The following is a 15,579-nucleotide window of genomic DNA, read 5'->3' on the forward strand; positions in this document are numbered from 1 at the left end:
CTAATGGAGCGTGGTGAGTGGTTATTCGGTACGTAAGGGACCAACAATTTGCTATTCGGAGAGGGAGGTGGGGCGTCAGGGAGGATTTTATTGAAACAAATAATAAAAAACAAAACTGAATAAAAGAATTTTGCTTCAGACTTTGGAAAAAAGGAAATTGCTTGGCACAACAATTACATTGTTCAAGGTGTTTCTTCCACAACAAAACATTCAGGCTCAAAATTATAAATACAAAATATATATGGTTTTGCATTTTTCGCGACAGATATCCTGAACATTGATTTCTATTTATATTTGGTTAACTTATATATCACAGGAATGTATCCACATCGTCTTTCATCTTTACTCTTGCCATTTTGTTCTTCTAGCAGTAATTACTCAAAATATCAATAACATTCTCAAATTGGATAATTTCCATGTATACATCTGAATAAATTACATGAACTATTTAATTGAGATGGCATCAGGAAGTCGACAGCTTTCACGGGCTTCACGGTCGTAGTTTCAAAGTGGCGACTTCCACTTCAGACTGTGCCTTGTAAATATCTTGACTTCACAAAGGAAATGTAAAGTGTAATATGTGGCTGAGATAGTATGGCAGTATCTTCCACTATGGGAAGGCTCTTCCGTTTCAAATGTCCAGCATGCCATGTCCATATCTAGCATCACAGCCCGCTCAGATACCACTAAGATATATTTTTATTGAGATGGCATAGTTTCTCACATAGTTTTACCCCGAACCCGATCCCGTTAGTCGCCTTTTACGACAAGCATAATCGCCTTTTACGGCAAGCAAGGGTTGCTGAAGACCTATTCTACCCTGGATCTTCACGGGTGGATGAACGGGGTAAGGACTAACGGAGTTTCAATGAACATCAGTACCTTTGTAAAGTCTTTTTTTCTAGATTAAAACTACAAACCCTGGGAAAGAATTCGGGTAGTTCGGCGAGGTGATGTAGGAATATGTGTCTGTAGCTTCAAAGCTATCGATGCATCCCATACCTGTTTGAAAGACAAGAAAACTAAATTATATTTGTGGACTCGCACAACCATGAAATGACCGGTATTGAAAGAAAGTAACTGTGACATTAATTTCTATGACATTTATCCATTTGCAAAAAGGAGAGAACTGTATCATTTTAACACTAATTTGGAATAGGAATTTGTAATAATTATTCGAATTGCTGTTTATGAACACAATGTTTGCTACGTAAACATTTGGCGAACTGTCGAACTCATACGTACAATTTACTAAGATTGATTTCAAATAAACAAACTTACGAGTTGAGTCTTTTTTATATCTGACGTTGAATCCTCTTCCGTTATTGGAGTCATCAGTGTTGAAGACAAGAGTCATCACATTCCCTGTGCTTTGTAACCTGTAACCGTTCATTTGCCCACACCAAGTTCCGAGAAGAGGACTTGTAGAATTGCCCCCTGTTAACAATTAAGAAGTACCTGCCTATAACTTACATTTTTGTTTTGTACGTAAGTCATATTGCGATGACTGGAGTTGTTCATTCCATACTTCTGCATGAAGGGATTTGCCTTGTACACAGACCATTGATAATATAAAAAGTCATTAAGGCAAAGCCATTGTTAATGAAAATAATGTTAAAGTATTACAGTTACTCTTGCCTTGGAGTATATAGAATGCAAAGTCATGCAAATGGTTACCGTCATATATTTTGAGGCTATCCGGCTGACACTGATCACTAACTTCTACATCAATGTCAACAAGCTTGAGATTGACGAAGCTTTCATTATAGGCCGTAATTGTCCATGTGCATGTTTGTGACCTGTAACACGAAGATCATATTGAGACAAGTAACTTCTACTGGTTCATTTTGTTCACATACAAGTCTCGACATAGAAAAAACCCGTCGACGGTTAAACATACCAATGCAAATTAGTTTAGCAGTGTTGCGTCCCTTGATCGTGTCGGGATACTATGATAGGAGGTTCAAAGCTTTCAGCTCCAAACCCCTGCTCATTGGTTTTCCATAGAGGTAAACAATTGCGTGTTATTTTGAGCTTCTCTTCACCATAAAACGATTCCAGTGCTAAGACGGCGTTAAATCTAGCTTTCCCACACAAACAAACACCTGTGAATTAATATTAATTGAAATTACATAATCTCCCAAAGCGTTCATTTATCAGCATTTGCTGATCAATTCAACACAGGAATACCTGACTGACCTCTTGTAACATACCTCAAATATGCTCTTGGGTAGCCTGGCGAAAGCAGTTCCTCGGGACCTGAAGCTGTTAATGCCCCTCCACACGTTGACGGTGCGGCTGCAAACATCATAGTACGGTATGATTAAATTTGGTCAATCGCAAGATGTAACACGAAGTACAACGTCACTGAGGACACGGGTTGCGTCACGTGCAAAGGGAATAACCTTAGTGAAATCAGTAATGTAATCTATATGGCTAAACACACGGGCACGGCTCTGGTGGTGATAAACCTAGTAACATAAGCAGGGAGAACATTGTACTCGAATCCATGGCAATCGGCAATACTGCTGCGTTCTGTTGGTTTACATTTACACTTAAAATAGCTCTGACATTTAAACAAAAATCTTATTATATCTATTTCTGTATAATAACGCGAAACCAGTCGTGCATTTGACAAATTGGTACACCAGGAAGATAGTTATATTGATATATATTGTGAGGAACACAACGTTTCGGAGTATATGCTTACTCCTTCATCATGTTCCAAATGTACAGGTAACGATGAATTGAATTTTAATTACTTTATAAATTGTTTTAATAAATACATTTGTAACTTATAAATTAAAGCATCCTACAAATGTATCTGATTGAGGCTTCTTAATCAACATAAGGGCTCTAAATTGTCACTGTGAAAAATTATTGACAAGTCTTGTTTTTACATGATACATAAGAATCCCTCAACAGATGAAATACAGTGGATATATGCAGTGTCCGTGATGGCACGTGTTACGTATTCTTTCCTTATTTCTTTTACAAACAAAACTTATTATAATGTGACATATTCCATGAAACATGACGCACCTCGTTTCTGCTTGTATTTCAGACGAAATCCTGTTGCCTGATTGGTGCCATCAGTCGTGAAGACAACAGTCATGTTTGGTCCTGTACTAGTATATGTAGGTTTGTTTGTTCCACAGAATGTCCCCAGTTCTGTCATATCAGCTGAAGATGGTAATTCAATAAAAACCTGTTTAACACATTTCACACATTTGACCTTTTTCATTCACGAAATCCGGTCTAACGTGTATACACGTATATGTGTGTCACAATTTTCGACATGACCAAAATGTTTCAACCAAATGCCCCCACGGTCCATCAGCCGAGGTATGGGGTGACAATGTTACATGTACACGTGCCAACCTTCGACCATATTTCAACACATTTCACATTTCCTCTTTTTAGCATTCATAAAATCCGGTATATAATAAATATGTGTATGTGTGTAAAGAATCAAACTGCGAGATCCCTCTTTACTCTCGTCCTTATACTTCCTGCATTTGTTTTTTAACAGTTAACCAAAGATTACGAAATCCCGAAAACGCGGCAAGTGCCCAGCCAATCACTGAGTGACATCGTTGAATAGATACTGTTCTTATGATCATATCACCACCTACGTGACATTTTCGTGAATATTGTTTTAAATTTAAATTTATCAAATGTAATTATCCATTAACGTCATTAACATAGAAACGTACAGTCCACCACAGACACTTTGTCACTGCTGCAAGATGGGGAAGTGTCGGCAGTGTCGGAGATGACAGCAACCAGTTCGACCGTAGCATCGTTATCCATCGCCACGATGGTCCAGCGGCAGTTCAGGTTGCTGGAAGAGCAAAGCTTTTATTTACGCAATATCTCTATGGCATCGAGCTTTTTATTAATAAATTACAAATATCTCGAAACAATCAAAGAGAAGACTTCGTCTCGGACATTGTGGTCTTGGTGCATACCCCGACATTTCTGCAAATTGTAAAGTTTGTAATCAGCTTCACAATATGGCTCAGTGTCTACTGCGTTGCCTAAACTATGAAAATCGACGTCAGGTAATGGTGGAATCTCATTTAGTTCTCAATATTGACCTCCCATTGGCTGGACTATTACGTTCTAGGACTATCGTTCGCCATGAAGTTCAAAATCTTATTCTTGCTTGTATTGAAACGTGTCATATATTGTAACAAATGTTAAATTTGGAATAACAAATCCAAAATTAGTAAAGTACAGATTCTCGTCCTTTTGGGGGGTTGAGTCCCGTCCGGGATTGGAACCCACACTTGCCAGAGTGAGGCTACTAATCGCCAGCACACCAAGTCAGTGATCTAACCCACTCAGCCACCGAGACTTCCACAAAAATGAAAATGGTAGCCTAGATCACGTACTTTGAGTACCCCTCAGACAAGTGTAAATTGGCACGGCTCCCATGGCCGAAAGCTATGAATACACAATGTCATTTAGAAAGTGGTCAAATGCAACAAATGAACGAGAATCGGTACTTTACTAAGAAAGTGTTATCCCAAATAGGACATTTGTTAATTCTGACCACTTTCTAAATGGCATTGTGTATTCATAGTGTCATATATTTACACAATGGAACATAAGTTACATTGCAAGGAAGAGGCAAATGATACCACCACATTTATCCGCTATACAATCCTTTTATCCAGCTAGCATATGACCTTCATAAACGTTAATATCAATAGAAACATTGGAATCCTACTCATTGAATCAAGGTGTATCGCCACATATCCATGTTATTCTTCATCCATCGCGTAAATAATCCACTGATCTATGTGTATATAATCCGTCCAGAATACATTTTGTCCCTCGGTACCTCAAGTTTGTTGCTTAAATAGGTATCATATAGTCGCAATGTGGGACTTAGTTTAAGTGTGCAGCTTACCCTAAAGGATTACGTATGATTTCTTTTCCTGTCCCAACAGAGGGGTATTTCTGACTGACCTTTTCTATGTGGATGCACTTGGGGAATTATCTCCCCTTGACCATAGCATCTGCACCATTATGAAACCCGTTAAGTTTAAGGTACAAAGACTATTATTTAGCTGTTACCAAAGGCAAGAGTAACTGTGACCATGTTCGTATTCATCAACTTGGGATTTCTCTTGAAGCACATCATTTCGTTTTTGTGAGATGAATTATGTTCTTTTGTTTTATTGATTTTAAAAGATGGGCTCTTTTCTAAAGATTTTGTGTTGTTTACACAAATTGTTGTGAAACCCAGGGGTATTTGTATTTAAAGTGTAGACAGAAGTTTGAAAGGGAGAGACGATTTTAATTGAATCGGTATTAATCTATATTGATCTAGGCAAGTGTTTTTCAATGTACAGGGATAGGTATGCAATATGTAAGGCCATTCAGTCTATAATAGAAGTTATTCATTCATTCACATTTTCTTTTGCGTACACATGTCCCTGTCTTTGATAATAATGTAAGTACCCTTGAATCCATTCATCTATCATTTATCAGCCTAACATGTATACAATGCACTATCTAAGACTGTTTATCACAAGGACTTGCTTTATTATCATTAAACAGAGAGTCAATTAAAAAGGGCCCGGTGGTTCTGGGACTAACTGGATTGGCCCAGACTTCTTTAATGACATGCCGCCGCGACATAGCTGCAATACTAATGTGACTGCGGCATTAAACAATATTCATATGTTCTTTCACTTATAAACTGAACCACGAAAGGTAAATGTAATTATTATTCCCCACGCTTGTATATATGTGTTACAAAGAAGGTAACATGACTAGAAACGATCATAGCAAATAATGTTACTGTACAAATTTACCTGTAGTACTGAGTCGGGTACCCTGGAGACATGATAAACGTGTCCATATCTGTGGCCTGGACGTGTATTGAACATTCTTCCTCTGAAAGATATAAAATAAACGAGATGTCTAATAGATTTCCATCGCTACATACTATGTTAACACCCCCTGCAACATCACTGGAATTAATAGCTCTCTTTCTATACATTTCCTCCTTTGGAAATAAGGGATTTCTAAACGAAAGTACCCTATTCAAAAGCTTGGAAAGGTGATATTTCCAAGTTTTACTTTTGGAAGTTTGCACAGATCAGTTTTTCCCTGACGGAATGTAAGAAAGGTCACTTTATACATGTTCTTTCCAATTTTGGAAATGTTGCTTTTTCTTCCAATGTATGTCAAAGACCATCCCACATCACGTGGCCATGCAGGGATAAGTGCACGTACTTGACGGGAAACAGGTAATAGAATATATAGAAAAGGAAAACAAGTAAATAAACAAGAAGAAACATAATGAATAAACACTATTGTTTTATAAGAATTAATGATTTTAAGTTATTACAATGATAAGACCTTTGCACAATGTTCATATATAATAAAAACACTCATAAGTGTCGTTTAAAAACATGATTACTTTGATTTACTTTAATGAATTATAAATGTCTCACTCGGGACGCTCTGATATCCAACTGAAAATCCTTTATTGACCCTCGACCCATCTGAGGTGAATGTGACCTTCATGTTGTTTCCTCCTTGGTAGGTTGAGTTCGGCATACCACAGATTGTGGCAACTGGGTTATCTCCACCTGAAACTGAGTCAACATAGACTTATGCATATGTCGGATAGTGTGCTTTGTGTCTCAGTTGTTACACAGCTAATATATTTATAGCTGCAATTGCCTGCACGTTGCAGGCAAACATAAGTATTGAGATTGCGTTGATTGTGTTTCATATTACATAAGTGCTATATTCTGATATAGTAAATGAGCAACTTTAATGAGGTCTCCTTTGTTGACACTTGGAACTTTGACAATGTTTCAGTTATTCAATGGCATAGGGATTGTATGTTGGGGCAAGCGAGGAACCCCATTTCAGAAATATCTGCTTAAACGCAGAATCCATTGTACGTCAAGTGATGATGATACAGGTTTTGCGAATAGGTATCCTTTCTCACCGGCGGCAAGTGACAAAGGCAAGTAAAAACCTCGATGGTGCCGACAAACCAAGGATCACAATCAGGGCGAATCAATCGGTAACCAGCGGGACCTGACACAATTAGACACACGTATCTCTACACTGAATTAGGAGGGTTAGACTACATGTAGTTCTGTACCAGGAAAAAGTTAAGTTCAGGAAATGTTTGAATGCATTACTTATATTTGCCACGCTGATGTTGTCGTAACGACAAGTTTGAGATGATTGAACATCAACGTCTGTAAACCTCAATTGCAGACTATCTGACGCATCGGTCGCTTGAATTGAATATTCACAGGATACATCGCTGTAAAATAAATCACATGATATTCCGAAATATAAATTAACCAAATTGCAAAGCCATGACAAAGCTCGAATCTAAACGAAAGTATAATAATTCAACGTTAGGTTAGGTGAGTTTAAATGTTCAAACAATTAACTCAATGTATGTTGTGCTACGTAACACTTCATTAAATCACTCATTCAGTATACCTAACTATTCAATTGTGTTCATGTTTTACACATTTCCATTACCAACACATTTTCATTCTATGTATGTTGAGTGATTGTACATTGTGTGCCCTTGGTATCAGTTCACAACGTCATAAGAGTTATTTCATTGATAAATTGATTATCTACCATGCGAAAACATCATTGTTGACTGAGTGTGTGTTGACTTGACCTGTTGTTGCCTAGCAACGTATCATCAAGCTAGGTTATATTGATCAGAACAGGGATGTAATTTGTGACATATAATTATCAAAATAGAAAACAAAATTTACTTTACAGAACATTTACGAGTATATCATTGAAGGCACAAAGTAAATGTATGAATAAATACAATTGCAATAAAAGTAAGCATGAATCATGCTTGGTCATCGGACAGTACAACCTACTTGAAGTATGCAATGGGGTAGCCAGGTGAGTTGAAGGTCTTCACATCCCGTGTAGCAGTGAACGTGAACGTGCATGGCGTTGCCTCTGAGGAAAATGACAATTCATCTTCAAGCATTTATAGACTTGTACTTTCCTTATATTAACTCTACTGATACCAATATTACAATTCAAAACAAGGTAAATCAGATATATTCAACAACTACTGTTACAGGTACTGTGATATTAACAATTTACTTGACTGTAATACTTGGACTAAAAAGTAATCAATATTCAAACTGTTGTACACATACAACAAACCACTTGTCAAGACCCGGGTATCTTGGTGCCGTGTTGATGGGTTATCAGGTGAAACAAGGTCAAAGTTCAAATTTTCCTTCACTTTCAAACTGCATTTCATCTTTTATGGTTAATGAAAATCCTCATTCATTTTACTTCATGAAGAACAATTGATTTGATTGTGAAATTGTGAATTTCTTTAAATTAAGATTTTTGAAAAATCTTAGAAAGCCTGTTTGGGACTTTCAACCATATTAAACATCAGAACTATTGAAGCTTCAACGAAAAATAGGGTACATTTAGAGTTTGATGTTTAGAATCAATCACAATGGGATAAAATGAAAATATAGACTGTTCGGGACCGAAGTTCTCATTTACATCCAAAAGGGGTTTTGTGATTATGAAAAAATCTTTATATTTCTCTACATGAGCAGAGAAGTATTGGCGTAATGATTAACCTATCAATGAATTTGGCATTTTAATCATACATTGCTTGATTCCCATGTCATGAACAATAACATTATATTGTTCAAGGGTTCAAATGTTGATCGCAACAGTCGACGCAATATATATTCGTAAAGAGTTAACTGTCTGCACCCATGGGTGAACGTTTGCCATAAGACCTGACGTGGTATTCTGAACATTTGAGAAGCGTGTGTTTAATGGCTGATAATGACTTTGGAGTTACATACTGTCTCCCTGGTAGTATCGGAACTGGAAGCCTCTTGTCTCCAGAATACTGTTGGAACGAAATTCAAGGTACATGTTCCGACCAGATGAGGTCACAAACACACGACTGTCTCCACATAACGTCTATAGCTTAGTGCTAGAGTTGGAGTCACCTGTAGTGAAATTATAATTATAATATGTATATATAAATATCAATAATGTTACTTTCAACGCATAACACATGGAAGTATCAGGGGAATACATAAATACAAGCTGCAACCATACTAACATTTTGAAAATAAAAGTGAGAAATTAGTAAACAATGATTTTAATAATGCTGAAATATACGACGATGTCCAGTTAAAACATCACTATAATATTGAATGCTTTTATTTTATGTCGTCGTTTGTCTTCTTTTGAACATTTAAAAATAAGTACTTTCGATACGATTTTGTAAACACGCTTCATTCATTATTGTCACAAGGCTATCCACTCCACATAACGTGTGTAGCTTAGTGGCAGATTTGAAGTCACCTGTAGTGAAATTTTATACCGTATTCGACGTAATAAGCGCCCAGGGTGCTCTCAAAATTAGAAATAGGGGGCTATTATTAGAATATTATTTTGGTTAAAAATACAGAGTTGAAAGATAAATTTCGTGGTTTATGTTGACAGCCTGAAATGTCTATGTACGACAGATATATATTTCTAGAATTTAATTGCCCATAATTAAGGGTGCATATAACACACGAGTACGTATTGTACGCGAATAATTAAGTCTTGTGAACATTGATCAATCGGAAGGGGTGCCAGTTGGGATTGTTCACTAGCCAATATCGAAGCAAATACCGCCGTGGGCGCTTATTAGAGCGGGGCGCTTATGACGTCGAATACGGTAATACATATTTCAAAATCAATAATGTTACTTTCAACGCATAACACATGGAAGCACAAGGGGAATACAAAAATATAAGCTACCACAATAATAAAAATTTAAAAAATAATATTGAGAACTAAGTACTCAATGATTTATTAATAATAATGCTGAAATATACGACGATGTCCAATTAAAACATACTTATAATATTGATTATTATAAATGCTTTAATTTTATGTCGTCGTTTCGGAATCACACGCGGGGAGTGATTTCTCTATTGCAGAGCATATAAGAACTGTAAACAATGTATATGCGCTACAGTTAGAGCTTGTAGTGTAAAGACATTTGTACATGTAACAAGAATATAGCTGTTATATTACTGACTGCCTCGTTATATAACACTTCGTTAACATGATTTTGACTTTTCCATTCATCACATAAAATGATGGAAACATCATTGTTTAAAGCCGACGTATAATGACGGTAATATTGTTGATAAACAATCGCTAACTCATTCACTGTACTTGGGTAATGGTACAAAGACACAATACTTAATTCATGCATAATGCTCAATTTTGTCAGTCAATTTGTCAATTTAGCGAAAGGTAATGACGTCAGTTTCTGGCACATACTAATTGTGTCTTCACGCTCATGTTTAGATACATACGAGACATATAATATAGAAGATGAGTGTAGTAATTATCAGCTGTCTGACGGTGGTCTGTTAAGTTGCGAGTCTGGACCAGATAATCCAGTAATCGATATTGTGAGCCACAAACCACGCCGTCATGGTACGAGGACACCGAGCCTAACCACCCGATCCATTTGGTCACCTCTTACGACCAGCGTACTACTTGTAGGATCCCGGGATCCCCAAGGGGTATACTGATCTTACCGTCATATATGCTGACTGAATCATCAACACAACCAGTTGAGGGTTGTATCATCATGTCCACTGTTTCTAGAATTACATTCTTGGAAGCGTCAGATGCCTGAAGAGTCCACGAGCATGTTTGTGAACTGAAATTGTAACTATTAGTTAGTGGAATAGACTTTTCAATGAAGCATATTGTGGCGACTTTTGTGCATGACCCATTTGAATTACCATATTGTCGATATTTATTGAATATTTGCTTATAGATAGTGTGACTGAAATAATTTTGCATTTATGTATATTTTATTTCCTGCATGCTTAGTTATTACTCTACGGTGCAAATGATTGTCCATATGCTGTGTAGTGTAAAAATCGCATAATTCGCAACTGAATTTGAAATGCACATTCATCAACGGATATTTAGTTAGGGACACTGTAGCTATTTACAAGTATATGTGTTATGATATGCATAAGAATAGGGAATTGTATTTGGCGTTCTTTTGGCCATTGATACGTCAAATTTGGAAATGTCCTCCTCCACATGTCTACCATAAAAAAATGGTGTTTCTGTGGACGTTAAATTGTCTTGTAACAACACGTTGACTCGATCCTGCTTCAAGCATACCAATACCTCGCAGGCGCTCATTTTCGGACAGGCGTGGCATTTCGTAATGTTGAATAATTGCGTAATGCTAAACAATGCATATGGAATCCCGTTAACGCACTTGTTTTTATACCCATTCTTTTGTTGTTGAGTATATTTGTGAATTGATAACGTGGTTCTTGACCATACCACATGAACATACACTTCCTTGATTAATCTCATTGTCCCAAAAATACGTATCGACGTGAAGATATCCTATTTATTTTCTTATTCAATAAGCTTGCAGACAGCTGTATTTGTCTCGTAACATTGTAAAGGCACGAACACAAGACAGTGTCTTCCTTATAACAAACAACATGGTTCTGTTGGATCTAAAGGGCGATGTCCTTTCTAGGATTCTATAGTTATTCAATGTCCAAATTGATTCATTTAAAAAATACTTACGGTTCATATTTGATAGGATACCCTTCTGAGGTAAGGAGCTTCTTTTCAGTCGTTGCAGTTAGCCCACCGCATTGTGTAGCTGTTATGTAAATACAAAAGAAGATAAAAGAGCTGATGTAAATAACATACCCTTATCATAGGACTACGTATCATTTACATTGTAAAAAAACCGGTAACAGTAAACCAAAAGTTGATAATTAGATATGCGACAATTTTACTTGTGAACAAAGCAACCATGTTTTTACGTTTTGATTGACAATGATGCTGCAGTGAGCGCAAATCAGCTTACTTTTTATAAGAAATCAGGTTATCACAAAAACCTATATTCACAGTCTCTTAAGCAACGAGGAAAAGAAATTTCTTTGGCTCCCACTTCAGAGAGAACATTGTATGTTTCGAGAAGTGACCGAATAGATATCCTGTCTCTAACATTAATCACAGATCCCCTCTCGAACCGAATAAAATATTGCCCCATTACATATATTGCTATAAACATAATGATGGTATGTAGAAAAGACTTGTTTATTTGTCATCGCGGTGTCATCACCGTATTGTCAGCGTCGCCTCCATGAAGGTGTTTTGATTTCCAGTAACTGATACATATGTCCGCTGCCGATCAGACCGTGTTCTTTATGCGGAACAATAAGGTGGTCAGACTATAAATTGTTTGAATATTTTGAAATATATATTTCTCGATTATGTGTTGCAGTTGTGTATCACTTTGTACTTGATTGTGTAATTAAGGGGGAAATAATTATTTTTCTGTAAAGTTATTTAGTTCATATAATTAATTACCCCTTTCCTGTATGTAATACTTTGAAAAATAGTATCTTAATATTGAAGGAATTTAATATTTAAAAGCAACATCCGCTTTTATGGAGATATTTACATATAAGTATAATCTAAGTTGAATGAATAAGCAGAGTTAAATATCGCTAAGTGGCATGTTTATATTAAAAAACTGCAAGTCATCATTGCACCTTCTTCCATTCAGGAATCCCAAACCATTGCATTAAATATAACCAGATGATTGTTATAATTTGCATACCGAACCTTTGTCTGCTCACACATAGGGAATAAAAGCGACAAAACTATTCTACAATCATTGCCAAAAGGGGGTTCCATTGAACGATTTCGACTCTGTTATAAGCATGACAATATGCTCGTGTGAGGATGAACGTTTCAACTCGTCACAAGCATATGTACAGTCAAGTATTTGAGTAAGAAGGCGTTCGGGCGTACACGAAGGGGAACATCGCCTTGACAGTGGTATTTAACAACTAATCTATGTTGTAGGTTTCATCACAGTAGGAAAATGGTCGCATGTTGTATTTCTGCAGGAATATTGTACAATATGATGTGTTTGATTTCATATTGAAATTATTACTTTCAGTGAATGGGACGTGAACATTATAATATGGAACGTAACAATACTTCATATTGACGATAGTTGTGAGAGAATTTACTCAATTTAAAAAATCCAAAATGTTTGGCCACAGCGAGGCACCACAACATATTGTGCTAGGCACGGTACAACTGGAATGAGGGAGGGCCGTATTCCTCCTTGTGGGTGACCTGCTTGGCAATTTCGGACGGGAAAACTGCAGAGTGTGAGAGCACAGTTGTGTGTGTGTGTGTGTGTGTGTGTGTGTGTGTGTGTGTGTGTGTGTGTGTGTGTGTGTGTGTGTGTGTGTGTGTGTGTGTGTGTGTGTGTGTGTGTGTGTGTGTGTGTGTGTGTGTGTGTGTGTGTGTGTGATAATACATATGAGATTACCTGACGTTAATGGGAGGTTGAGGAAACCCAGCATAGAGGTGAACACGAACCGCCAGTAATCTCGGCCCATGGTAACAGGTGTGGGTCCAGCAGTATTCTGTATCAAGTGGGCTGCGCGTTTGCTTTTAGCCAGGACGTCTTGCGAAATTCGCTTTGTAAATGCGGGATAGGCGTGTTGCTTTAGGCCTTTAGGTCTTTTTTTTCATAAACACCTGAGCTGATAACGTTCAATGTCTGCCTTGCACCAGTCCTTGTACCCTGACGCGATCCTGCTTGTACAATCAGGTGTAGAGCGAGGCGGGGCCTAATTTTCATTATCATAAAATATTTATTGAGGATTTAATGAATGCAGTGTGTAAACATACGGATAGATATTGGTGTGGCTATCTATTGACAGCCTACGTCTTTAACACGGCACTTGGAACCACTAAGACTGGGAATTGTCTACAGCAAACCAGGGAGTCTATATATAGACTCTATCAGTGAACATATTGAGTCCGCCATCTTGGAATAGATATGTGGGTGGCGTTCTTATACATTTGCATAGGAGCTGGAATTTGACTGATGACCTTGTCTTTCTTACAGACCCCAGGTCATATATACAGTATCAAAACAGGCACCCGGATATCATATTCACAACCTACCCAGCTTTCACAGCCTATACACATCCCATTATTATTATTATTATTATTATTATTTTAAGATTAAAAACAAAATGCAGCAAAGAGGGTTTGGGTGATAGAGGTTTTTTCGCCGGACTACCTTGCTATAGGAAGTCTTAACCAGACAATCCAGTCACACGATAAAGCATTTACTGACAATATGTTCACTTTAAATTACTTCAAATGGCGACGTTGCAGGGAATGTTTATAAAATGGTGCAAAGATGGTGCGTGGTGTCTCGTATCTGAATAAATCTACTTATATGCTCATGCATATACTTATGTAGTGGTTTGATAAATGTCACTTGACACTGGTCGATCATATCAAATGGCATATTGTACTTTGTTCACAACACATACATGTATGGAGCGACGCCCTGATAAGTGTGGCCACGCGGTTAAAGTCGATAACAATTTGAAGTGCATTACTACTACAAAACTGATTATGACATACGCATTTGCACATATGTCTCAATTCCCGTGTAGTGTATATGAAAACCTACTATTAAATATGGGTCTTTCCGTGGGTGACATGTGCTAAGTGATATAACAGTAGAACCTCAAATATTAGAAGTCAAACACGTTTTACGAATTCTGTACGGGGTATTACAATCAGACAGACGGCCATGAAGACAGCTAAATATCTTGTAATTGTTGGAAATTAATGTGTAATGTAATTAATTGTCGTCAGTGCATCCAAGTTTCCGACACCTTGACATACCCTTTTAACTGCATGTTTGGTCACGTGGCCACAATGTTATAACTGATGACTTAGCTACCTGTATTGTGATATGTTTTGATTATGCAAATATATCTTTGCCGATTTTCCCAGTTTTGCCCTGTTTAGTATGATACCAGGATCAGGTTATTATACTCAGTCACACATGTCACATAACATATTTCACATATTGTCTATTAAACTGTAAACAAGGTTTAGACAAATAAACTTTGCGTTTTCTCTAGATATTTAATGCTTTTATGAATGTGTGGGGCGGTAGTTGAAGCATTATTCTGTCGCGCTAAATTGGATTTCATGTCCCATATGAGTACAATGTAAACGTGTAATCTGGTGCATCTACATGTAGACGTATTCTGTCGATATATTGCTGGCATACGTAATAACGCAGTGTTTATCCATGTCATGACAATGAAACAAAACACAGCATGACACACAGTTTCTACATTATGTTTAGAATGATCAGTTCAGTGTGGCAAAAATAACACAATATACATGTATGATGTGAACAACTCTGAAGCGAAAATAACATATACTGATAAAAGTTAAATGTGCTAGTAAATATTGTCAGTTTGTGTTAATTAATGAACCAGGTTTGATTGTTCTGACATTTGGTATATACGTATAGTGTATACAACACACACACACACACACACACACACACACACACGCACGCACGCACGCACGCACGCACGCACGCACGCACGCACGCACACACACACACACACACACACACACACATGTAACAGAGTCACAGACACAGGCGAT

The 15,579-nt window shown here is 37.2% G+C and overlaps 1 protein-coding gene across 1 annotated transcript in view; it reads right to left on the minus strand.

The window, feature by feature from the left end:
* The window catches only part of LOC125376920 (cubilin-like), a 31,204-nt gene extending 17,602 nt beyond the window's left edge, over window positions 1-13,602 (minus strand). The window contains exons 1-14 of the mRNA XM_048389499.1: window positions 13,415-13,602; window positions 11,641-11,719; window positions 10,614-10,738; window positions 8,865-9,014; window positions 7,896-7,980; window positions 7,179-7,306; window positions 6,474-6,617; window positions 5,829-5,910; window positions 3,717-3,844; window positions 3,043-3,183; window positions 2,214-2,298; window positions 1,678-1,799; window positions 1,282-1,437; window positions 921-1,002 (exon numbers count right to left, since the gene is read on the minus strand). Coding sequence (XP_048245456.1) covers window positions 921-1,002; window positions 1,282-1,437; window positions 1,678-1,799; window positions 2,214-2,298; window positions 3,043-3,183; window positions 3,717-3,844; window positions 5,829-5,910; window positions 6,474-6,617; window positions 7,179-7,306; window positions 7,896-7,980; window positions 8,865-8,937 — 1,226 coding nt within the window. The 5' untranslated portion in view covers window positions 8,938-9,014; window positions 10,614-10,738; window positions 11,641-11,719; window positions 13,415-13,602. The remainder of the gene's footprint in view (window positions 1-920; window positions 1,003-1,281; window positions 1,438-1,677; window positions 1,800-2,213; window positions 2,299-3,042; window positions 3,184-3,716; window positions 3,845-5,828; window positions 5,911-6,473; window positions 6,618-7,178; window positions 7,307-7,895; window positions 7,981-8,864; window positions 9,015-10,613; window positions 10,739-11,640; window positions 11,720-13,414) is intronic.
* Between the last annotated feature and the right edge of the window lie 1,977 nt (window positions 13,603-15,579).

Source organism: Haliotis rufescens, unplaced genomic scaffold, assembly GCF_023055435.1.
Source record: "Haliotis rufescens isolate VD_foot unplaced genomic scaffold, xgHalRufe1.0.p SCAF_1, whole genome shotgun sequence".
Taxonomy (NCBI): domain Eukaryota; kingdom Metazoa; phylum Mollusca; class Gastropoda; order Lepetellida; family Haliotidae; genus Haliotis; species Haliotis rufescens.